The sequence below is a fragment of the Aspergillus stella-maris genome, assembly GCF_047715825.1.
Source record: "Aspergillus stella-maris strain CBS 113639 unplaced genomic scaffold BDV14scaffold_1, whole genome shotgun sequence".
Lineage (NCBI taxonomy): Eukaryota > Fungi > Ascomycota > Eurotiomycetes > Eurotiales > Aspergillaceae > Aspergillus > Aspergillus stella-maris.
This window is the reverse complement of record NW_027396795.1, coordinates 358,986-382,942: the sequence shown is the minus strand read 5'-3', so window position 1 is coordinate 382,942 and position 23,957 is coordinate 358,986. Positions and strand designations below refer to the sequence as shown.

The following is a 23,957-nucleotide window of genomic DNA, read 5'->3' as shown; positions in this document are numbered from 1 at the left end:
ATAGATGCCCCATAGCCCACACGCTCCTTGTCACATGACCTGGCTGTTTTTGTCTACGATCTCCAACAGGTCATTTCCTCCTTACTTGATATGCACGGATTGGAGCATCATTCTTGAATTGAGTACAGCAATCTCGTGAACTAGCAAGCAGTCATGATTTGGCAAAGCAAGCGCCTCGTGTCCCTACGACGCCCTTTTTCCCGTCAAAACGGCATTGAGGAAAGACACGACAACAAAAAGAAATTCATCATAAAAGAGTACATGAAGTCATTCTAGTCAGCTAATCACCTCTAGTACCTGGGCGGCTGACCGTAAGGGGGCTGCTGGCCGGGGTAAGGCGATCCCGCAGGTGGCCGTTGTCCATACTGAGGCTGACCGTACTGCGGCTGCTGGCCGTAGGGCTGTGGTGGCTGCTGGCCATATTGCGGCTGTCCATACGGAGACTGAGGAGGCTGTGGAGGTTGTCCGTACTGCGGCTGCTGTCCGTACTGAGGCTGTCCATATGGCGGCTGCTGTCCGTAGCCTCCGGGCGCCTGGCTGCTCGGAGGGTAAGGAGCGGGGCTGTGAGCTGGTTGTCCTGGGTTGTATGGCGCAGACGATCCGTATCCAGGACCACCAGGGGGCTGTCCGTATGGCGGTTGCTGTCCGTAGCCACCGTACTGGCCTGGAGGAGGACCTGGGGGAGCGCCAGATGCACCGCTGCCTTTCTCGTCTTTGGTGTCATACGACGAATCGATAGAGCCGAGCATGAGCTTAGCACACCACAGTTCACGGGTCAGGTGGACAGGTGGGTTAGCGCGCGACATCTCGTCCTGCTCAACCTCGAAGTCTACTACCTGTTAGCCAGAGTCTGTCAAATTGGAATTTCCTCAACTCACTGGATGTGCAATCAATCAAGCCACCGATGCTAGGGTCGTTGTCGAGACTGCCGAGGAAATCGCGAGCCTTGGTGTCGTTTCCGACCTGCGAGAATTGGAAGGCAACCGCGCCACGTCCGAACGGGGTCCTGGAGACCTCGTCAACAGCATAGCGGATACCTTGGGCAACGGCATCCTGAGCCTCTCCAGCCGGCTGTCCATCGGTGATTGTGATGACAAGGACAGGCTTTGGCAGACGTCCTGCTCTTGCTGGGCCAACGACAACGGGGTCAAGCACCTTGGAGCGCAGGGCAGATCCAAGAGGTGTCATTCCAGCGAAGCGCATGTTGGAGATGATCTGGTCGACTTCCTGCACGCTGCGAATGTTGTTCTGCATAAAGTCGTTGTTCATGAAACGCAGGCTGATGCCATCTTCATCAAAGGTAGATGCCACTGTCGCGACAATGCCGAGGATCTGCTTCAGCTGCTCCTTTCTTATACCCTTCTCCTCAAACTCAATCGAACCACTGTCATCGACGTACAGGACGATATCGTAGAGCGAAAGCTTGATGACATCCATGGCGATCTCCATGGGCAGAGAGAATTCATTCACGATGCGCTGGACCTTGGCCGGTCCATCTCGAGAAAGGCCTTGCACCAGTCTGTCCAGCTTATCGGGAGGGTAGAAGCTCTGAAGGTTCTTCTCTTGAATAGTAGCAATCAAGGCCTGACGGTAGGCCTCAATCTGTTGGGGTGTAGCAGGTCCAGCAGCACCGGGTGGGCCGCCGGGGGCTCCATACTGGCCTGGAGGTCCCGGAGGAGGACGAGCGCCGGGAGGGCCGGGAGGGTATGGTGCATTCTGAGGGGGCTGGGGAGGGTATCCTGGAGACTGGAAGACATGGTTGTGTTAGCTTCCCGTTTAAAGCAAAACAAAATAAAACAGCGCAAAAAGAAGCACAACGCATGCGAAACAACAAGTGCTAGGAAATCTATACATAAGGCTGCTGCGGGGGATAGTTTGGTCCGGGCGGCGCTCCGTAAGGCTGAGACGGGGGCGGGGTTGGCGCATAGCCTTGAGGAGGACCTTGCCTGTACGGCGGGGCACCACCTCCAGGGTATGGCGCCGGAGAATAAGACTGAGGCTGAGGCGTGTGTGGTGAATACGGTGCCGGGGAATATGACTGAGGCGGCGCCCCGGAGTAAGCAGGCGATGGTGCAGGCTTGTTCGGCGGAACTGGAGGGTACGCCTGGTATTGTTGCTGGGGGGATGTCGGATAAGGCGACGGGGAAGGTCCCGGACGCAGCTGGTTAGGAGGCGGACCAGAAGGCGGAGGATAGCCTTGACCGGAATAAGGTCGAGACATGGTTTGTGGTTGCAAAGGAGATGGCTACAAATGAAGCACAGAAGGAATGACGAAAGGTGTTAATGGGACGGACAGGAGGGGCGAATAGTGCGATGAGGGGCAGGATGAATAATGTGAATCAAAGCGAGAACGAGAACGCGCGTATATTGGCAAACAAATGACAAGCAGTCAAGTCGCACTCGGGGAAATAGATGCGAGAAAGAAGAGGCGAAGAAAGAAAGAAAAGCTAGCTTACCGGTCCACCAGGGCCGCCGGGATACGCTTGATACTGCTGCGGCGGTTGTGGTGATTGCGGCGGCTTCTGGAAACGTCATGACGTTAGCTGGAACTGAGCTGAAAAATTAGTGGTGCGAGGAGGGGCAGAGTATGGATTGGCAAGGCATCAACATTCTGGGCGTTTAGACTTACATATCCACCAGGAGCTGGAGCACCACTCGTAGGAGGACCACCTGTGTAGCCGGTAGGGGGAGCTCCCCCATAGACGCCGCCGCCAGAGTTGGAGGCGCTCATCTGGGCGTTGGCAATCTTGGACGCGAACTATTCGATGATGCAAAAGTGCAGCAGTTAGCTGATCGTTTCTTTTTCTCTTGGAGGCTGATGATCTAATCTCCTCGCAAGGTGTAGTTACAGAGAAGCAGGAGTAGCAGTGGCGGGGTAAACCAGAGAGCCGCGGGGCAGCAGCAGCTGATATAGGAGAAGGAACACAAGGCAGACTTACACCCATGGTAGATGACTGTACTGTGGCTGGAACTGGAGGGATGACAAGGAGGCGAAAAGGGAGAGCGCGATGGCGAGAGAATAAATAGTTGGCCAGAAGCTGTGACGGAGACAAGATGATGCTGGACTTTGGAGGGCTGAGCTCACTGTGGATCCAGACAGGCACAAACACTGCCTCATCTACACCTGGGGACAAGCGTCTCAGCCACAGTATCCGGCCTTAAGGCTGATTGCATGACATGATGTTATCATTAATTTATGTGTTACTCTGTACTGTTCTCTAATCTGTAAAGGTATCCCATGTCCTCCACAAAAGTACCCGGCTCGTCCGGGGTCGCAGATCTATATCTTCTACGAAGCTACAAAAGCAAAGAGACCAATATCCTGTAAACCTCTATAGAATAATCAATCGATTCTCTGATATCATTACGGAACGCTTCCCCAGATGAAAGTATTCTCAAAGTATATCTTGACTGGAATGAACTTCCGTTTGACGTGCCGCTCGCAGCGCTGTTCCATCCCTTGCTTGGTTAACCACAGACCTCATCTCACCCGCCAGATTCTCAATCCCGCAAACAGTTTGACACTCTCTGCAGGGTCTCCCGGAATAATCTTAGAGAGTCTAGGCTCTCCCTCGAATTAGCTCTACCAGCTGTCTTTGCCTCCCCATATCCCTCTTACCTGTCGAGGGACATCCTATATACAATCAAAATTTTATACCAGCACTACATTTTATATACTACTATTATCTCAACCACAATCAAATGACCCCCTCCTCTCCCCTCCAAATTGGCATCCTAGCCTCAGGCCCACATTCAATCCAAACAATCTACCTCTTAGCCCTGCAATCCCTCTCAAACCTCTACACCATAGTCGCAATCCACACAGCCTCGAACCCAGACCCCCAGATCCAGAATGCAAGCATAGAAGAAATTCTCTCAAACCCTTCCATCAACCTGATCCTCAACTTCCTCCCCTCCGCCTACCATGAGAAATACACCAATCGCCGCCCTCAATACCGGGAAACACGTTATGGTCGAGACGCCGCTGTCACTGAGTATACCCTCCGCAAAGAGAATACTTGACGCTGAAAAGAATGTCCCCAATGGCGCAAAAGTCTTCGTCGCAAGTGCGCGCCGCTACGCACCCTGTTTCACAGATGTATTCAAGAACGAAGTCGCAAGTCTCGAGAGGATCTGCTACGCAAGACTAAGAATGATAATTGGTCCGCACGGAGGCCATACAGCCACATCTTCAGAAGATAGCGAAGGAACCAAAGATTAAGACGAAGAACACAAAGCTCTGAATAACGCTCTTTTATCCGAAATCTTCGGCCCGGACCCTCCCTCACCAACCCGCCTCTCCTTAGCACGCTTCCTCTCCTCCCTGGGTGCCCACGACCTAGGTCTAATGCGCGATACACTGGGCTACCTGGACTCCATCTCAAACATCAGTCAATGAACCATTCTACTCAGCTCTATTCCACTACAACGGGTCAACCTTCCGTTCTGCATCCTCAAATTTCCAACCGCCGCATCACGACCACGGTCCCCGCCACGGCTTCTACCCATTCACACTCCTCTACGAAGCAGGCACAGACAGTGTCCCCCGGTGCGACGCCCAAATGGCAATATACGGTCTCGAAAACACGGTAACAATGCATTATGATCTCCCCTACGCGCGCGGTTACCCGGCACGAGTCGTCGTCGGGACGGCCGATGAGCGCGGGGGGCTGATGCAGACTGAGACGGTGAGTACGTGGGAGGAGGCGTATAGGGTTGAACTAGAGGCCTTATATGGGTTTTTGGTTAGGGGTGAGAGTGTGCCGACGACGGGGAGGGATGGCGTTGCGGATGTGAGGCCTTTTCAGAGTGTATTCGAGCAGTATGATCGGCAGTGTGGGACTATTCGGACGCCGTTCGGGTTATTTTTGTTTTTGGGGTTATGTGGAATGGTTGGCATAACGTGTATTGGTAGGTAGGTACTTGTAGACAGCTCTATGGATGGTTCGTCGTGATATACACTTCGTTTGCATCAGAAAATAGGTAAATTAAACGTCGTGGCTAGATCTGTGGCTCAATCACCGCTTGCCCTTCTTCTTTTTCTTCGAGGCACCTCCGCCTCCACCGCTCTGAGGCTTCTGCTGCCCTTGTCCAGACGGCGTAGTCTCCTCCGACTTCTCAGTAACAACTCCACCCTGTGTACGTTCGGCAGCGCGCTGCTTGCCCTTGCGGCCTCGAGGTCTGTAAGTGGATCTGTCACGCAGCGGCAGCCAGCGCTCTGGGTCGGCTGTCTTGCTGGGGTCGTAGTCCTTGGGAAGTCGTGACTTTCGAATGCGCTTTGTGACGCGGTCCTTGTTGGTGGCGGGACGCTTTCTGGCTCCCGCGATGGCTGCGGCGGCGTGGGCTGCTGTGGAGGATGAAGCGGCGACACCGGCGGCCTCGAGAGAGGCGACGTCGATATCGGAGATGAGGTCTTCAATGGATGGGAGATATTTGGCTTTGGGTTCAACTGAAGCGTAGTCGATGGCTGCGTGCGAGGCGACGTAGCCTGCGACGGCGAACAAATCGTCCGATGTCTTTTCATACAGAGTCTTGAACAGCTCTGCCGCTTGGGAAGAATCTGACTTGAGCGAAGAGTGTAGTAAAGATGCACCCGCTGCTCGGAGTAATGATTCTGGCTGGGTGGATTGTCCTCTCCAGAACGCTGAAGCCTTGGCTAATTCGGCTCTGATTTGCGTCTTTCGTCCCTCTTGCTTGTACAAGGCGATGAGGACACTGAGAAGGCCAGGGTTGAAGCGGGTCTCCTTGTCTTGCTCGGAGATTGACTCGTCAAGGATCTGGAGTGATTTCTCAAGCGTGGCTATCGCGGATGTGATGTTGCCTAGGTTGACATAGAGTTGGACTGCGGTGAGTACCAGACCAATATCCTTCGGCCTCTTTTCAACTGCAGAAAGAATTGCCTTTAGCGCCTGTGTCGACGTCTCACCCTTTGCATGCGCTGCGACGTTGTAGACGGATAGAAGATTCGTGCTGGCGTCTGTGGAGGGGTATGGTGCTTTTGAGAGAGCCTTGGAGGTGGATCGGATAATTCCGTCGTACTTGTGAACAAGGAGATCAACTGCGTGGAGATTTCCAGAAATGACATTCTGCTGGAAGTCGAACAGCTTGTCGTTGTCTGTGGAATGTGGTACTTCGTGAAGTGCTTTGTACAGAGCATAAGGGTTTGATCCAGTTCCGCGAGCAATCGCGGCGTTGTTGTAACCGATGCGTTTCGTGGATAACTCGGGGATTCTGCGTTCTGTCAGCCATGGCCCAGGCATATTTTTTCATGGACATACTCTTTGAGTGAGATCTCGTCCAAGAGCGACTCGGCCTCTTCAGACTTTCCTTGACAAGTCAAGACGTACAGCTGCTGCACGGCAATCGGGAGCAGTTCAGCATCTCTGTCTTCTGCTGTGAGATCTTCCGAGGTGCGGCAGAGTTCTAGAACGGATCAGCAACTGAGATCCATTCCATGAATTCGGTGGACAAACCCTTGGCACGCTTCAAGAGCATTCCCGCTTGATCGAATTCGCCCTTTGCAATGCTCAAACAAGCGGCGTTGTAGACGGTCTCGAATGCCTCCAGGTCATCTCTCGTGGGTCTGGTATGGCGGACAGACTCGGAGTGGCCTTTCCACTGCAGTTGAGCATCTGCCGCCCAAGAGTTGATTCGCAGATCGTGCTCCTCGTTCGCCGTCGCTGCAGTGTCACGAGCGAGCGCTTGGTAGATCTCCGCTGTCCGTTGGAATTCCTCAGCCCGGTATGTCTATCAGGAATTCAAGTCAGCCACAAGTCCAGGTCTAGAATTCGGAGAACGTACAGCCTGGGCTTCTAGGTGGCGTGCGCCTCGGCCCTCGGTCAAGCGCGAAACCACCTCAATGGCAGCATCGGGCTGGCCGGTCTTGTAGAGGGCGTACCCGTATTCCAGGGCGGCCCTCTTCTTTAGATTATCCCCGCCTTCTTCGAACACACGTAGACAATCAGCGAACCGGTCGAGTTTCAATAAAGCGACGACTTTGACATGTTGGGCTTGAAGGTCGGTCTTGGACTTGGCCAGGGCGGCATCGCAAGAGCGTATAACTTCCTCATGGTCGTCAATGGACGCTCTGGAGAGGAGCGCACTGAGGGACTGAGCGGACATGGTGGCTTCGTGCGTCGGAAGGTGTCGACGTCAGGGAGGGAGGAGATCGTTGCCCGAGTAGGGGCTCTAGGGAATTCGGCCGTTAATCGTCAGAAACCCATATACCATGCCACACCTTGTAGCTGCTAGCGGAACAATATTGCTTGATGTCAAATGTGCAGCTGGTGCCCGTGCGGAATGATTATTTCCCGATTGGGATTCCGCGGAGAACGTCCTTATGCGCGGCCGTAGAAGAGATGAGCTGACTAACGTCTTAGTCACAGGTCAGTAAAGTCGGAAAGTGCCGCTGATGCCCTGGTGCCTTATATTGTTTCTGCCTGAGGTATTTACAAAGATCCACTGTCCCTTCCGCAAGCGGGTACGATCGTACCAGATTGCCACCAAAAACTAACCAAAACTAACCAGTGTTTGGAGCTGAAGCAGCTGTTGCGACCTAAAAACTTAGTCCGGCACCTGACCATGTGAATTTATCCATCACAACACCACCTTGTAGCAGTCCTTAGGGAGAGAAGACGCAGTTGTTATGGAGGGGAGATGGGCAGCTCAGGATCAGGATCACCATATTGTGCGGGGTTCAGCGGAGGCCGGTGCTTTCTGATGGAGTAAGAGTAAGACATCCGACCTCAAAAGCCGACGTTATCAATCATCTTTAAGGACGTCAAGAATCCATTTCCAAGGCCAATTGCCAAGGGGATTCTTGATCCTTGCTCGCCAATTATAGAACACCAATAGAACAGGCCTGGCCAGCCCTGCCAACGTGACCTCCTGCCAGACTTGGAGAATGGCCCCTTGTTAGAGCAAACTACAACAACAACGTCGACAAGGAGCACTGGTGACAGCAGTCGCAGAGCTCTAGAGCAACGAGCTTGGGTAACATCCGTGAATCCCACGACATCATACGGCAGCCATCTATACAACCCCCAGCCGCCAAGGATCCGTGGGTCGCGACCAGCCGCCCTCCGACAGGATCTTCGCCCCGATACGCGTCATCAGCAGTTTATCCGGCTTGGAACTCTTGTTCAACTAGGCTTCATGTCAAACAACGGTGCTCGTAGCTTGCACCGGCTTGTCCATGTAGGGCTGAACCAGGCATGATCTCAACAGCAGGATAATATCACCGACGGTGCTTGCTGTGAGCTGGACGGTCTGGATGCTTCAGGGCGCAGGATCAGCACAGCGGAGGATTAAGAATCTGACGCGCGGCTCCTACAACGACTGGCAGGGAAAGACTTTCAGACGGCAAAAGCAACAATTGCAGGTCGTAGCAGTAAAGAAAGTGGATCGCCCCTTAACCTGGTCCTGTGCTGAATCGCTGCAGATGATCATTCGTAGTCTGGACTGAGTCGGGATCCTCTTTATCTTGCCCCCATCCTTTCTCTTAGACTGTCTCTCCGTCTTCGTCCTCGTCTCTCCACCACCTCCGTCACCCTGTTTCCTCTCTCTTACTTGACTAATTACTAGACTAATTCTTTTTTCTTGCCTCTCGCTTTTTACTCTTTTCCGTCTCGCCCTTTCCATCCTCCGGTCGCTACTTCAACTAAATAATCCGACTGTTCGAGTTCCTCCTTCCTGTACCGTCCTTATCGCCCTCCTCCACCTTTACCGAGCGGCCACCATACTACCACACTACTACCACCGCCATAGCTTACCAGACCGCGCGATGCGAGTGCGCTAGTTTCGCATACCCCGTCGCATATTTACCTCTACGATCTACCGTATTCCCTACCTTCGAGCTATGTCCACAAAGTACGGCCACCGCGATCGAAGCCCGATGAATTCCTCGTTGATGTGGAAGAAAAAGCTTCCGCGCTTTCTCGCCGGTGTTTGTTTGGTCGGAACACTCTTCATATTCGGCTCGAAACTCAGCAGTCAGCCTGAACCGGAAATTATCCATACCACTCCAGATCCCGCTGCTGCGAATATAACCCTTACAGCCAGTGTTGGCTGCGAGCCCGATTTCGATGCTCTAGAACGCCTGGGTGTGACGAAGCTTTCCCAGTATGTGCGCCAAGAAATCGTTGCCGTCTCTACGCCAAACCCACCCTTGAGCCAAGTCCTCAACACTCCGTTATTCGATCGGCATCCGGCCGGTAAACAAGCTTCTCAGGACACGGAGTTGTTATGGGGCGATTGTACCTTGGACAGCCCACTGGGATTGGAAGTACCGAAGCTTCCTCAACATGTGGACGCTTCGCACTTTGACTTTGGTGTTGCCACGACATTGGATAGACTCAACGAGTCTCTGGACGCTTTTCAACACTGGGCCGGAAACACTGGAGTCCGCATTTTCGCGCTGATTGAGCCTGATCAGCGGGTACACGAAGTTGAAGCCAAGGCCGAGAGACTTGGTATTCAGCTCTTTGTTACGCAGTCCGAGGAGGAGTACCAAACCCGGTACTTTTCTCTGGTCTCACATCTGGCTAAGAACCTCCGCGAGGAGACTCGGTGGTCCTGCATCATTGACGACGATACTTTCTTCCTCTCAACGCCTGCACTCATTGAGGCTTTCGAAAAGTACGACCACACCCAACAAATGTACATTGGGGGCGTATCGGAAAGTGTTGCACAAATTGGTATCTTTGGGCTTATGGGATTTGGAGGCGCTGGCGTTTTCCTTTCCCGTCCTCTGGTCGAACAGCTCGCCAAACCCGAGGTCTTCAACTCTTGTCAACAAATGGTGTACACTGGCGACCGCAGGATTTCGCTCTGCGTTTACCAATACTCTAGCGCGCACTTGACGATCGACCACCGATTGCGCCAGTTGGACTTCCGAGGTGACTCTACGGGGTTTTTCGAGGCCAACCGACCTCTGCCTCTCTCTGTGCACCACTGGAAGTCATGGTTCAACACTGACATGACCAAGCTCAGCAAAGTCAGCGAAATCTGCGGTGACGACTGTCTCCTGCGAAAGTACCGGTTCGCCGACGGCTGGATTCTCACCAACGGTTTTTCGATTTCAAAGTACAGCGAAGAAATCGCTCCCGATGACATTTCGATGGAGCTCACCTGGGACGGTGACCACAGCGCATCACGCGAAGCATTCATGCACGAGCTCGGACCTCTGCGCGAGAAAGATGACGGAAAGGTCACATACCTGCTGGTCGACTCAGCCATCGACCAGGGCAAAGTCCGGCAATGGTATATCCGCCGCGACGCTGACCGCGGCGACCAAATCATGGAATTGATCTGGCGCAGGCAGTAGTGGATTTACTTTCCCCCTCACCTCACCTCATCTCACCTCTAATCACATCCTTCTCGCCACGGCATTGCATACATTACCGGCTCTATAGACTACTGCTACTTGCTACTACTGCCCCCGCATTTTCATCTCAGCGGGGTAATCGTCACGGCGACCTAGATTCTTATGACTTTTTTCAACATACCATTCCATTCCACGTCTCGATGATACCGCAGCCTTTTTGTCCACCTGCTTGTTTTCGCTTCGCTGTATATTTAATTATCGCTGCCATCGTGCATACTGCACAGAACGTCAACAATGACGGAGTTTTTTGTTTTGATGACTGGGTCATCAATTATCTTGCTTGAGAGGTTATAGTTAATATCAAAAAAGGCCACCCATATTATTCACGTCTTTGTTCGATTTGTAGTACGAGCTGACACTCGGTCTGACTCCATTCATGGCGCTGATATTGGTACCTAGGTACTTATCATTTACCTACCACGACATCCACTGATGTCGCCCGTTCAACGGCCACTTACCTACCTACTCGGAACTTGGAAGCCATCAACAATGATAGACTCATAGCTTACCAAGTCCCCCCGCACGAGGAACCGATGTCACGTTCATGTTCATGTTCAAAAGTCATAAATTGAATCTATATACGTTATGATTGAGTAAAGTACCTTATGGTAAGGTATGTATAATATGTCATGTCATGTCATGTCATGTCCGTCATGTCCGTCATGTCATTTGTCCATGCCTGCGAGTTGCTCTCGGGCCTCGCGCAGCTCAATCTAGCAACGGAGGTCTATAGGTAGGTAGGTAGGTGGTGAGTGCCCCCGCCCTGCCTAGGAAGTATCGGCCGATTCCGAAGAGTCGGGGAAATCGGGAAGGCGCGATGGAGGTAATGTGCGCGCTGAGGAAGGAACGACCATGTCCCCCGTTATGGAAGGCGCAGCTCGACGATGAGCGAGTTTGGGAAGGTGCGACTGGGCATCCGGTGTCCTGGGGCAGGAACGATCGACTTTTGTCGTCTGCAATGGGAAGGAGCGATCAAGTACCCGGTTAAGGAAGGAGCGATGAATTTTCGTCGTAGGGAAGGCACGACCGTGTCCTTAGGTATCGGGTAGCGGGACATGAAGTATGGAAACATAGTACTGGATACATTGAAGAGTTTGGTGGGTATATAAGTCTGCGGGTGAGCGTTGCTTGTCGGTTAAGTGGAGCGGAGTTGAGAGATATAAGTTGGGGTTTCCGGAGTGAGATAGGCTGGCGCTATAGCCCGGGAGAAAAAGAAGATGGCGAGCTGTTAGGAGGTCGAGTCAAGTCAACATCCCTGGCTGAGGCTGAAAAGCAAGGCCTACTTCCGCCGGTATATTCGACGGCGGAAGCATCCCAGACACGGACGTCGACATCGATCCCGGGCCCGGTTCACCGTTTTGCTCAATTGAGTCGTCAGGAAGAGTCTGGATTTCCCAGTTCCCGCCGACACTGCCTCGTCTGTTTTCGATGTCCATGTCGGGTCCCGGCGTTTGCCATGGTTCTGATGAGATAGAGAGTGGTTCAGCCGTCGAGGCAGGAAGCGGAGGGAGGAAGTCGCCTAGTGAAAGCGAAGAGTCAAAGCCTAGCATGCCTTTACAGCGCTCCACGAGTGAAGGAAATAGGTATGATTGTGAGCCGCGGATTCGTGAGAGTGTAGATAGGATCCCCCAGAGAAGTTCGCGGGGGTCGACGGTCGATTCTGCGAGGTTGTTGGCGGCTTTTGTCGATAATGAGCGTGAGACATCCGCGACTGAGACGCCGAGGTCGAAGAGTTTCTGCTCCTGCAAAAGACATTAGAGCGCGATTGTCTATAGACTAGCAGGTACTCACCATTCCTATTCCATGTGCATCAACGGCACCTTGTGAGGCTTCGGCGATGACAGACAAGACGGCTTTACCTACCAACACCGGAAGATGAAAGGGTAAGACGGTCTCATTCCGGGAGCCTTGTTGGGTTGCGCGTGCCATCGAGAGCTTCCACATCATAGCTTGCAGCCATTGCTGGGTGATGAGGATATCGACTTTCTGAATCTCTGAGACGCCCTCGAGAGAAATGGGCTTACTGAGGTTTGCTTGGATGGCAGAGGTAGGCGGCATGTCTGATGGACCGTCTCTACCACCTGCTGAAATCCAGTCGTAAAGGTTGACGCTGAGACTCTCAAAAACATTGATGAGGTTGATAAATCCGTAGGCGAGAATAGGAACGTCAGAACAAAGAACCTGTGGTTTATGGATTGAGTTTCGTAGCATTACTGGTTTTGCTTGCTGTAGTGCGTAACCTCTGGGCAAACGTCAACATTGACTATCATAAAAATTGAACAGCCCATACCTTTCGGTGATAAAAAGCAGCCAAAATACTCGCCGTCTCTGTTCTGCCTCTTCGACCGGTAGTTCGGAGTATGTTGGCTCACGGTGGAGGCCTAGTGTGAAGACCATAGAAGTTGCCTGGCAGAGATAGAACCATGCGTAATCCTGTCGGTCTAGGTTTCCATAAGAAGCAAAAAGAAAGAAAGATGTTAGAAGACTCTCTATATTCATGTCTTCAATTGGATCACAATCTTTTCTTGCGCGAACGGCTTCGGCAAGCAATTCTTCGCCAAGCAATTCTTCGCCAGACATTAGGCCCCCATCAACGCCGGGTTGCAAGTGCGAGGTGTCTGCGACGGGCGTTGCGCCGTCGAGTTTGAGTTGGATATGAGTAGCCGCGCAAAGGGACGCCAGAAAAGCGTATCGCTGAGGCGACAAGCGCTCTGGTTGATGACAGTCCTGCTGAAGTTCCTCTCGTCGAACGACGGGCATGATCGGGAACATGTACTTTAAGTAAACATTGACGTGAGCCAGAAGCACCGACGGAGTCAGAATTCGAGGTGAAGGGAATAAGGCCGCAGTGGGGGATTCTGACAACGATTTCAAAGAGTCTGGCGAGGAAAGCTCCGGGGGAGGCATCTGACCGTATGGTTGTTGAAGCTCTGGCGCCAGGTATTGGGGCTCCTCGGTGGTGAAAGGTGGTGATGCTGGCGTTCCCCCCATAGGGTAGCTAGTAGGGTCCGCGAACCATTCTCCTTCTGCTGGGAACCGTTGAGGTTCACATTGGAGAAGTTGTCGTTGTCTTGCTACTAATGGATGTATCGGAGCCAGGGGGTATAAGGTCCGGAATTTGGGGCCTTTGCGACGAAGAACATCACTGTAGGAACAAGAGAGCAGCAGTCGCTGACACTTGTCGCACGGCAGCTCCCGTGAACATTTGATTTTCCTCCGGCGACAGTTGTCACAGGCCTGTTTGTAGGGTCTGCTTTTAGGAGAAGCAGGACCGGACTCCATGTTGCCGGTGAAGCCGAAGTGGTGTTTGCCGGTAACGGCGTCGGAAGCGGAGCGTCTGCAGGGTATAGGGGTACGCGCTATCTGAGCACACTGTCAGGGAGCTGCTAATCTGTGGAGGCCATAATGTAGCGACGCTCCTCATAACAAAAATACAAGATCGATCTTTGCAAGAACAGGCATGAGATGGAAAATCTGGGGAAGCGGCGCGGGGAGGACGAGGATAAAGAGAAAAAGGGCGATGGCCTGTGGAGAAGTATACTCCCACTGCTTAGCACTACTGGTTAGTGGCATCTGCAGCTATAGTCATTTCTAAGGGCCCCGCGTTACACCATCACTTGTCTTGACTTAATGCCAGACATATGCCCTCTTCGCGTTAGGCTTCATGGTTTGGATGCTACTTGCGGCGCTCAAGCTCGTCGGGCACTCTCCCTCATACGCCACGGTCGAGTATACGAGCGAGGTTACCACAGGTCCGAGCCATGGGCGGACTACAGAACCCCTGACCCGGTTTCAAATGACGTTCTATGACAAGATGCGGTATTTTCTGGAAGCCTTCCCCTGTATCATCGAAGCCCTTCCATGTCCTGTCCAGGAAGCAGAGCCGTTGTCAGACCGGCGCCCCAGCTAACAGGGGAATCCTTTCCCCAGAGGTCTATATTCGGTCATCTGAAGGTTGGGCTTTCGCCGGAGCAGCCTCGCTAGGACTATCATTCGGGAAGCCGAAGGACAGAAATTTGAATGAGGCAGGATTGACCGATGCAGTTGATAGTAGTGCTGCGAGTGCCGGTTCTCCAACAGTCTAATGTTCCCCACACTGCCGCCGAGTTCGGCCTCATACAACTCATCTTCAAGTTCACGACATGATAGTTATCCAGTAACCAACAAGGTCCTTTGGGCTGATTTCGTTTAGAGGCATACATACTTTCCAAGTAAATGAGAGTCAATTAAAAAGAGGACTGAGAGCAAGACATGGTAAGCAAATTGCATGTGGTTGTGGCTAGCGAGGACTCACCGGTAACTTTGGTAACAATACGTCTGGGGATGTTACTCTTAGTCTCCTTCTCCAGCTTCTCCTGTTCCTCTTCCTCTTCCTCCACTTCTCGCACTCCACCTCCATCTCCCCATCTTCCACCGTTGCCTTTCCATCCCAGATATATCAGCTCTGTTATAGGCTCGGTCTTTTATCGGACAATTGACCAATCAGTGCTCTTCATCGGAAGATCCTATCATCCTCCAGCATGCTCGAAGCTTTGACCTGAATCCCTGGCTTGCGGGCTGGACCTGCCGCGGTCTCCCCGCATTACTCTCAAGCAAACATGCCACAACCGCCACTGCTTACGCTGAGTTCCTCACCACTCATCCTACACCCCTTACATTCCGTAGCTTGCGGATGATCTCCCAAGGGTGCCACAGCATGATTACCTTCGGAGCACAGTGACTTGTCCTCGACTCGACCTTTTTCGAATCTCCAAGATAAATAAACGGCAAAGGTCGATGTGGATGAAGTTGTCTGATCATCGTACGATCGGTTAAGTCTTCCCCCACTATGGTCCGCTTAAACCGCCTCCTCGCTGGGTCCCTGTCCACCCTAGCTTTAGGCGCCGCTCAGGATCCCTTACGACCCGGTTCCGAGATTGAGACTGCGACCGTGACCGCGACCGCCGAGCGCTCTCAAGTCACTCTTGCTGACCTCATCGATGTCGGGGCGGACTTGATTGCCAATGTCGACGATCCCCAAGCCGTCAATGCCCAATCAGTCTGTCCTGGGTACATAGCGTCCAACGTGCAACAGACAAGCAATGGCTTCACTGCCAGCTTAGGGCTGGCCGGAGACTCGTGCAATGTATACGGAACGGACGTCAAGTCGTTGACCCTGGAGGTGCAGTATCAGGACACGGATCGTTTAAACATACAAATCACCCCAACCTATACGGACTCTTCAAACAAGTCATGGTATATACTTCCTGAAGACTTTGTCCCAAGACCCGTTGCGGTCTCAGATGCCTCCGAATCAGACAGCGACTTCTCTGTGACATGGTCCAACGAGCCCACCTTCAATTTTCAGGTGACCCGAAAGGCGACCGGCGAGGTGCTCTTTGATACATCCGGCTCAGTCTTAATTTATGAGGATCAATTTATCGAGTTCGTAACATCTTTACCAGAGGAATACAACCTGTACGGCTTAGGAGAGCGCATCAATCAGTTGCGAATCTTGCGGAACGCTAGCTTAACCACCTACGCGGCCGACATTGGCAATCCTATCGACGAGTATGCATTTCTCATAGGTTGTGGTCAATGCTAACTTGTATAGAAACATCTATGGGCACCATGCGTTTTACGTAGATACAAGATACTACTCGGTCGATGATGCTGGACAACAAACTTACGTCAAAGCCAGCGTGGCTGACGCTGCGCAAGAATACACTTCGTACTCACACGGAGTGTTCCTCCGGAATGCCCATGGTCAAGAAGTCATCTTTAATCCCCAAGGTCTGACCTGGCGGACAATTGGAGGAAGCATCGATCTCACTTTCTATTCGGGGCCGACTGTAGCCGATGTCACAAAGCAATACCAGACCAGCACCGTGGGACTCCCTGCTATGCAAAAGTACGACACGCTTGGCTTTCATCAATGTCGATGGGGTTACAATAACTGGTCCGTGTTTGCAGACGTTCTCGCAAACTTTGAAAAGTTCGAGATTCCTCTGGAATATCTTTGGTAAGTTTATCATACTCGATCAAGGTCTATTTTGTTGACATTATTAGGGCCGATATCGATTACATGCATGGTTATAGAGATTTTGATAACGATCAACAGCGATTTTCTTATGAAGACACAGAAACCTTCTTGAACAATCTCCACGAGGGTGGACGCAAATTCGTGCCCATCGTGGACGCCGCGTTGTATATCCCGAATCCTGAGAATACCTCGGATACGTAAGTCTCACAAACTGTATGCTAGACCTTACTGACGTTTCAAGGTATGATACCTACACTCGAGGTGCCGAACAAGACCTTTTTCTCAAAAACCCAGATGGCAGCCTCTATGTCGGTGCGGTTTGGCCCGGTTACACTGTCTTTCCCGACTGGCATCACTCCGAGGCCGCCAATTTCTGGGCCAATGAGCTTGAAATTTGGTATGAGAAAGTAAAGTTTGACGGAGTGTGGTACGATATGGGTGAGGTTGCATCTTTCTGTGTGGGGAGTTGCGGCTCTCTATACCGTACTCTCAACCCCGTCCATCCCCCATTCAAGCTTCCTGGGGAACCCGGCAACAGGGTGTACGAATATCCTGAGGGCTTTGAGATCTCCAACGTGACGGAGGCCGTCTCTGCCTCTGCCGCTTCTGCCAGCCAGGCTGCAGCCACAGAAACCTCGACATCAAGCACCACCACCTCATACCTGCGTACGTCGCCCACGCCTGGAGTACGTAATGTCAACTATCCGCCGTATGTGATCAATCATGTCCAGACAGGTCATGACCTTGCTGTTCATGCTGTCTCGCCAAATGCTACCCACGTAGATGGGTATCACGAGTACGACGTGCACAGCCTCTACGGACATATGGGAATTCGAGCCACCCACCAGGGTCTAACACAGATTGCGCCAGAGAAGCGCCCATTTATCATCGCCCGCTCGACCTTTGCCGGATCCGGAAAGTACGCGGGCCACTGGGGCGGTGATAACTATTCCAGATGGTCGTCCATGTACTTTTCGATCTCGCAAGCACTACAATTCTCTCTTTTTGGCATTCCAATGTTTGGCGTTGATACTTGTGGGTTCAGCTACAACAGTGCCGAAGAGCTCTGCAATCGGTGGATGCAGCTCTCTGCCTTTTTCCCGTTTTACCGCAATCACAACGTCCTTGGGGCAATATCTCAGGAACCGTATCAGTGGGCCTCAGTCATTGACGCGACCAAGGCAGCCATGAGGATCCGATATGCCTTGCTACCATATTTCTATACGCTAATGCAGAATGCGCACTCCACAGGGTCGACCGTTATGCGAGCGCTAGCTTGGGAGTTTCCCAACGACCCTTCCTTGGCTGCGATTGACAATCAGTTCCTTGTTGGACCATCTATCCTGGTAACTCCGGTCCTTGAGCCCCAAGTCGATACAGTTCATGGCATTTTCCCGGGCGTTGGACAAGGGGAGGTATGGTATGATTGGTACACGCAGACTGCGGTCGACGCGCAACCCGGAGTTAATACTTCGATTGCTGCGCCTCTCGGCCATATCCCAGTATACGTCAGGGGCGGGAGTGTCCTTCCTTTACAGGAACCCGCTTTAACGACGAAAGAAGCTCGGCAAACACCATGGGCGCTGCTAGCCGCGCTGGGAAATGATGGAACGGCGACAGGATCATTGTTTCTTGATGATGGGGAGAGTCTCCACCCAGAAGCCACTCTCGATGTCGACTTTGCGGTATCTCAATCGAGGCTAAGCGTTTCGGCTCGGGGGGAATGGGGCGAAAGCAACCCTTTGGCGAATGTAACCATTCTAGGCGTCCCTGACGAGCCGGCATTCGTAACGTTCAACGAACAGCAGGTCTCTGCAGATTATGATGCTCGAACGCAGGTCCTATTCGTAATTGGACTGGAACAAGTCACCAGCGACGGTGCCTGGAGTCAAGCATGGACGCTGCAGTGGTAAGAACTTTACAGATATGGGGGCTGGTCGGCGTCGCCGACCAACGGCCCCGAACCACCGACATGTCCATGCCCTGTTGAGGTAGCCTATCCCTAGTGGCATAATCATAGACTGTCAATCACAACCACGATTCATGTGCCTGCAGCAGTGCAGAAAGAGAAAGCCAATTACACTCTAGCAAACCTTCCCCGCAGGATCCTGTCAGATACAAACCTTGAAAATTGCAGCACGCGCTTCCCCACTGGCCCCTGCAATATTAATCTTCCATCGTGGTTGGAACGATCGGCACTTCCTCACCAACCAATGCAAATACATCCGACTGGGGCCGGAAAATCAATGGACAATAATCGCTGCATCGTCAGGCGATCCTACAATAATATAATTTAAGCAACTCATAAATATGCAGGTATGGCCGCCGTAGTATAGCTGGCTGTGTGCGCTCAACCTGTACATTCTTTTCATCACCATGAGATTGACTCTCCTTCTTTCTCTCGCTGCGACGGCCCTGGCGGCTACGCCTGCAGAATGGCGCACGCAGTCGATCTACTTTTTACTCACCGACCGTTTCGCCCGAACGGACAATTCGACAACTGCCGAGTGTGATACTAGTGCTGGGGTGCGTCTACTTGTGCCATGAATATGAGTCTAGACTAACCAATACATAGCGATACTGTGGTGGCAGCTGGCAGGGCATCATCAACCAACTGGACTACATCCAGGGCATGGGATTCACGGCCATCTGGATCACACCAGTGACTGAGCAGATCCAGGACTCTGAGTATGGAGATGCATACCACGGCTACTGGCAGCAGGACATGTAAGTCCCCTGTACCTCTATACTGCTGTCAGAAAAAAAGCCTGACCGAAAGCATAGCTACGCTCTCAACTCCCAACTCGGAACAGCAGAGGACTTGCAGGCCCTCGCCGACGCCTTGCACGACCGCGGCATGTATCTGATGGTCGACGTCGTCGCAAATCACATGGTGCGTGCAGCATAAGCTTAACCTTATTTAAGCCCTTGTGTAAGGTTACTGACAACAATGAACCTAAACAGGGCTACTCCGGCGCAGCCGATTCGGTTGACTACAGTGTCTTCAACCCTTTGAACTCTCGGGATTACTTCCATGACCCGTGTGACATCTCAAGCTACGATGACCAGACTCAGGTTGAGCAGTGCTGGTTGAGTACGAACTCTGTTAGTTTGCCGGATGTTGATACCACGAGGGACGACGTGAAGAGTATTTTCAATGATTGGGTTGGGAATTTGGTGTCGAATTACTCCAGTAAGATTCGCTCTGTCAGATGTTTATGGAAACGAGCACAAGCTTACGTGCAACAGTCGATGGACTCCGCGTCGATACAGTCCGACACGTCCAGAAAGACTTTTGGCGCGACTTCAACGATGCCGCGGGCGTTTACTGCATCGGTGAAGTCTTCCAGGGTAGTCAGGACTACACCTGCCCGTACCAGGAGGTCATGGACGGTGTGATGAACTACCCAGTGTACGCCTCCCCACGCTCCATCCTAGATCCCAAAGTGAATCATCAGTCTAACGAATCAAAGCTACTTTCCCCTCCTCCGCGCCTTCCAGTCCACAGACGGCAGCATCAGCGAACTCGCCGACATGATCAACAACGTCAAGTCCGCATGCTCCGACACGTCGCTGCTGGGCAGTATCATCGAAAACCACGATAACCCGCGCTTTGCCTCGTGAGTCTCCTTTAACCCGATCCTCCTCCCAAGCAGAAATTGACAGTTGTATAGGTATACCGAAGACTTTTCCCTCGCCAAAAACGTCCTCGCCTTCGTGATCCTCGACGACGGCATCCCCATCATCTACGCCGGCCAGGAACAGCATTACAACGGCGGCAGCGACCCCTACAACCGCGAAGCAACCTGGCTATCAGGCTACAACACCGACGCTGAACTCTACAACTTCATCGCAAAGGCGAATCAACTGCGCAACACCGTCATTTACCAGGAAACAGGATACCTCGACTACCAGAACTACCCAATCCATACCACTAATTCCGTCCTGGCCATGCGCAAGGGTACCGACGGGAACCAGGTTATCACTGTGCTTACCAATGATGGGTCCAGCGGTAGCTCTTATACACTTGACCTCCCGAATACCGGGTATGATGCGGGCTTGACGCTCAAGGAGGTTTTCTCTTGCTCGGATATCACGGTTGCGGATGATGGGAGTGTGCCTGTTCCTATTGAGTCGGGCCTGCCGGTTGCGCTTTATCCGAGTGGGAAGTTGAGTGGGACTGGAGTTTGTGGGTTGTAAGTCTGACTCTGATATTCGATGGATTGCGCCTTGGGTTTCACATTGGATGTGTGATCTGGGTGATCTGGATAATTACATCTGCTCTAGCCGGATGACTCGGCGCTCGAGTTCTTCTTCTTCTTCCTCTTCTTCTTCTTCTTTGGATCTCGGACATTGTTGGAATGATTCATGTCTAGTATCTCTATCTACTTAGTGGATACCTTAATATTGTATTCTAGTAAATACTCTTACTGCAAATGCGAAATTACACTGTTCTATTCAGTCCGCCTTCTTTTACTTGTTAATACCATGGAGTACCTAGATGCATTAGCTCCCTTAGCTACTGTATCTGCACATAACGACTCTGTCCTCAGGTTGACTTGAAGCCCACTATAAAGCAGATCCCAGGTGGTGAGAACGAACCCCCCTTCCCGATCATAGGAGGAGCAAACCTCATAGAAGGAAAGAAGCCCTTGTCGGCAACGGACAGGAAGCGAGGCGCACAAAGAAGGAACCACCAACTCCCGGGTCAATTCCAAGAATCGAAGGCGCGAACCCATGAAGCGCGATCTTGGAAGGAGCGACTGGAGACTGCATATCTCGGATCTGGCAGGCACGATAAGTTAGGTGCCTGGTAGATAGTATGCAGGTGAGATTGGATTGGTGTTCTTCCGAGCGGTGATGGCTGTTTGTTTTGTTGGATGTGCGCCTCTTTTCCTCGGAGTCCAGTTCATGATGTCGATAGTCACATAGGTTAGCCCAAATGCATGCATGATTTCTTTTCTAGATTAACCTCCTAAACTATTTGGTCTAAATTCCGAAGCAAATTTTATGTATCCTATACAAAAGTACCTCCTCACCTATCTCCAATTATATATCCTCCAACACCAATGAAAACCCCTCGCTTACAACACCCACCAACCCACCTACACAAATATCTCACGCCTGCGCTTAAAGCACCCATCTGGTTGGCCCAAACCCAGCGCTTAGATCGGAGATGCCTGGGCTAGGCTCTTCCATCTTCCAATCTCACTGCTCGACTACCTAAGTGACAGCTGACGGGACAAGTCACGCCATCCCCGATTCGATGCGAAGTCGAGCGAGCGAGCGAGCGGGGACGTCATTCATCTGATTTCGAGCTCAATATCCATCTCAGGTCGTGCGATTCACGGGCGATTACCTATTGTCTGTGAGGAGTCTGGGTATTGTTAGGAAGCGCTGCTACGTACTGTGGTCGGCAACAGCTGCCAAGGGTCGTGGGCTTGACTTGGGTGATTTTCATTGGGTACTTGGGTTGAATCACGAAAGGAGCTCGAGGCTGTAATGTGATCAGGTGAACTTGTACTAAGTAAGTTGTTTGATTCATTCTATGATTGAAGGTGTCGTGAACTCGTGAGGTAGCTAGGTAGATTCCATGGCTTTAAGGCTCGCGCTTGAGCACTACCTGAGTATGCTTGCTGTTGGGGCATCTATATTTGACTGGAGGAACTACATGTGTAAGTACTGACTTTCAGCGATTAGGACTCCACGACTCTAGGGTCTACTTTCTAGGCTCTTCCAAAACGAGCGTGATATAAGGACAGCCGGATACCAAGCGAACATGACAACTCACGAACTCTACATCCCCATCTCAGGCCCCGGCCTATCACCCCAATCGCGCTCACACTGGTCCTTCCTCCTCCGCACCCCCGGCGCAACCTACGGCGACCTGCTGCACGTGCAAGTAATTGACCTCGCGAAACTCTGGTACCAGTTTGACGCGCGCGAAGGCATAGACCTCTCACGCCGGTCGCTACAAGCAGAGGGGATGGTCAAGATCGCTGATTTGACGGCTGAGCAGCGCCGACGTGCGATTGCAGTTATAAGGGGCGAGGCGGCGCCAAGGGATGGGAAGCGGCGGTGTCAGGAGTGGATTGTTGATGCGCTTGTTGGGTTGGAGGTTGAGGAGTTGGTGGAAGGAGGGATGGCGGAGAGATGGAATAAGTTTGTGGGATGGAGGGCGGAGGATGTAAAGAGGTGTATGCTTGGGGAGGGGAGGTGGGTTGCTTTGAAGTGATAATTATCATCTTGAGGGTGATGGGACATTGTCTCTTTCAAAGGGCATGTCTATGAAGACTTGGTCGGTATATGTGATGTTTGACGCCTGCGCATTGACAGGACGGACCCTGTTTGACTGCTTGCCGCGAAACACTCTTCGAGTGCACCGTGTAGAGAATGAACAGAGTCTGATATCAACTGCGCCTCGGAGATGACAGTCTTTCTGATGGAGCGTACTGAGCATTGTAGGTCGGCAACAGCGCCCGGGACGAGATATCGTTTGACAGTTCATTCGGGGACCAGACAGTCAAGGCATCTGGATCGTCAAGAACAGCCCCGATCTCTCATCCCAGGACACACCTGCGCGCCCGTCTAGAGTTCGCAGACGTATCGGTTCGTCTGGCCATTCACGTCGTCTCGTAGCGGGGGCAAAACCTGGGGAAGCACTAGTGCTCCTGTGGCGTTACTATCATGCTTGTCAGGTTAGCAGGGTTCCGATACAGAGAGATATTTAGCGAGGACTAGGAATCTAGCCAGGGTCTATTGGCCTTGAAGGTTAGGTATTGACAGTCCCGAGAGGGCTCTTCCAAGGGCGCCGGCGAGAGTTTGAAGCAATGCCATGGGACATCAAGCCCACGACCAGTATCCAGGGATTTTGGCCACTTCAAAGGGATGAGCGATTAAGCAGTGTTTGGTCCTCGCATCCATCGATCCATTGTCCATAGTGATGGTCCTTACTTCCAGGGCGGCAGATGCATTATCCATGGATCGGGGTCCCGTGACCTCAGAGGCGCAGTGCGAGGGATGGATTCCGAAATAGGCAGGTCCTTAGGCTCGCACCAGCCCCATCAAGCCGGGCGCTGGGATTGTAGTGTGGCGTTGCCAGCGGAGCATGGACTCCATGGACTCGCGGAGTATGAAATATGGATCCTCACAATAACAGGAATTTTCTCGAAGCTGGTCAAGCCATACAAACGTGGCCACTAGGGCGCTGGGATTAACTGTAAATGGCGACGTCTCCAGTTTCCAGCCCCGACTTTAATTGCGATATGGTACCGACAAGCCACAGTCGCAGTCTAAATGCCCCGTGAAGAACAAGCCAACGGCCGTCATGACTATTTCGGGCAAGTGGACGACACCAGCAACCAGGTTAGCAATTGCGATGAACTCCTGCAGGGCAAATTATAGGCGGTCGATCATCCGTGCGCATGGGAACGGAGACACTCCGTGCTTCAAGGGGGGGCTCCAGGAAACAAGGAATTGCTCAATCACAGGCAGGCTTGGGAGCACAGGTGGGGGAAGTCGGTCGGGTCAAGGCAACCGAGCTAGGGATAG

At 52.3% G+C, this 23,957-nt stretch overlaps 8 protein-coding genes across 8 annotated transcripts; 5 read left to right on the top strand and 3 right to left on the bottom strand.

Moving 5' to 3' along the window:
• Window positions 1-152: 152 nt before the first annotated feature.
• Window positions 153-3,063, bottom strand: rfeF (putative transcription factor RfeF). The gene is made up of 5 exons (XM_073772330.1): window positions 2,940-3,063; window positions 2,680-2,758; window positions 2,457-2,506; window positions 879-1,746; window positions 153-829 (listed from the first exon to the last, which is right to left on the bottom strand). The coding sequence occupies exons 1-5, from the start codon at window positions 2,943-2,945 to the stop codon at window positions 291-293; spliced, it is 1,542 nt and encodes a 513-aa protein (XP_073633727.1). The 5' UTR covers window positions 2,946-3,063; the 3' UTR covers window positions 153-290.
• Window positions 3,064-3,925: 862 nt separating this feature from the next.
• On the top strand, window positions 3,926-4,919 carry BDV14DRAFT_194553 (uncharacterized protein; the record flags this gene model as incomplete). Its single annotated transcript, XM_073771950.1, has 2 exons — window positions 3,926-4,163; window positions 4,414-4,919. The coding sequence occupies 2 exons, from the start codon at window positions 3,926-3,928 to the stop codon at window positions 4,917-4,919; spliced, it is 744 nt and encodes a 247-aa protein (XP_073633726.1).
• A 49-nt stretch (window positions 4,920-4,968) lies between these two features.
• On the bottom strand, window positions 4,969-7,379 carry BDV14DRAFT_1823 (signal recognition particle subunit SRP72). Its single transcript, XM_073770208.1, has 4 exons — window positions 6,802-7,379; window positions 6,474-6,747; window positions 6,279-6,423; window positions 4,969-6,231 (listed from the first exon to the last, which is right to left on the bottom strand). The coding sequence occupies exons 1-4, from the start codon at window positions 7,120-7,122 to the stop codon at window positions 5,019-5,021; spliced, it is 1,953 nt and encodes a 650-aa protein (XP_073633725.1). The 5' UTR covers window positions 7,123-7,379; the 3' UTR covers window positions 4,969-5,018.
• A 1,128-nt stretch (window positions 7,380-8,507) lies between these two features.
• BDV14DRAFT_161881 (glycosyltransferase family 31 protein) lies at window positions 8,508-10,963 on the top strand. The gene has a single exon (XM_073766817.1). The coding sequence runs from the start codon at window positions 8,858-8,860 to the stop codon at window positions 10,322-10,324; it is 1,467 nt and encodes a 488-aa protein (XP_073633724.1). The 5' UTR covers window positions 8,508-8,857; the 3' UTR covers window positions 10,325-10,963.
• Window positions 10,964-11,540: 577 nt separating this feature from the next.
• On the bottom strand, window positions 11,541-13,874 carry BDV14DRAFT_1815 (putative C6 transcription factor (AmyR)). The gene is made up of 3 exons (XM_073770070.1): window positions 12,675-13,874; window positions 12,176-12,626; window positions 11,541-12,126 (listed from the first exon to the last, which is right to left on the bottom strand). Exons 1-3 carry the CDS (start codon window positions 13,664-13,666, stop codon window positions 11,626-11,628), a joined length of 1,944 nt encoding a protein of 647 aa, XP_073633723.1. The 5' UTR covers window positions 13,667-13,874; the 3' UTR covers window positions 11,541-11,625.
• A 1,192-nt stretch (window positions 13,875-15,066) lies between these two features.
• On the top strand, window positions 15,067-18,551 carry BDV14DRAFT_1781 (glycosyl hydrolases family 31-domain-containing protein). The gene is made up of 4 exons (XM_073769528.1): window positions 15,067-15,934; window positions 15,978-16,385; window positions 16,433-16,603; window positions 16,648-18,551. The coding sequence occupies exons 1-4, from the start codon at window positions 15,213-15,215 to the stop codon at window positions 18,317-18,319; spliced, it is 2,973 nt and encodes a 990-aa protein (XP_073633722.1). The 5' UTR covers window positions 15,067-15,212; the 3' UTR covers window positions 18,320-18,551.
• BDV14DRAFT_1782 (alpha-amylase) lies at window positions 18,552-20,690 on the top strand. The gene is made up of 7 exons (XM_073769541.1): window positions 18,552-18,932; window positions 18,982-19,133; window positions 19,191-19,299; window positions 19,371-19,599; window positions 19,656-19,818; window positions 19,880-20,026; window positions 20,081-20,690. The coding sequence occupies exons 1-7, from the start codon at window positions 18,783-18,785 to the stop codon at window positions 20,604-20,606; spliced, it is 1,476 nt and encodes a 491-aa protein (XP_073633721.1). The 5' UTR covers window positions 18,552-18,782; the 3' UTR covers window positions 20,607-20,690.
• Window positions 20,691-21,864: 1,174 nt separating this feature from the next.
• Window positions 21,865-22,737, top strand: BDV14DRAFT_1749 (uncharacterized protein). The gene is made up of 2 exons (XM_073768972.1): window positions 21,865-21,933; window positions 21,987-22,737. Exon 2 carries the CDS (start codon window positions 22,186-22,188, stop codon window positions 22,639-22,641), a length of 456 nt encoding a protein of 151 aa, XP_073633720.1. The 5' UTR covers window positions 21,865-21,933; window positions 21,987-22,185; the 3' UTR covers window positions 22,642-22,737.
• Window positions 22,738-23,957: the final 1,220 nt, after the last annotated feature.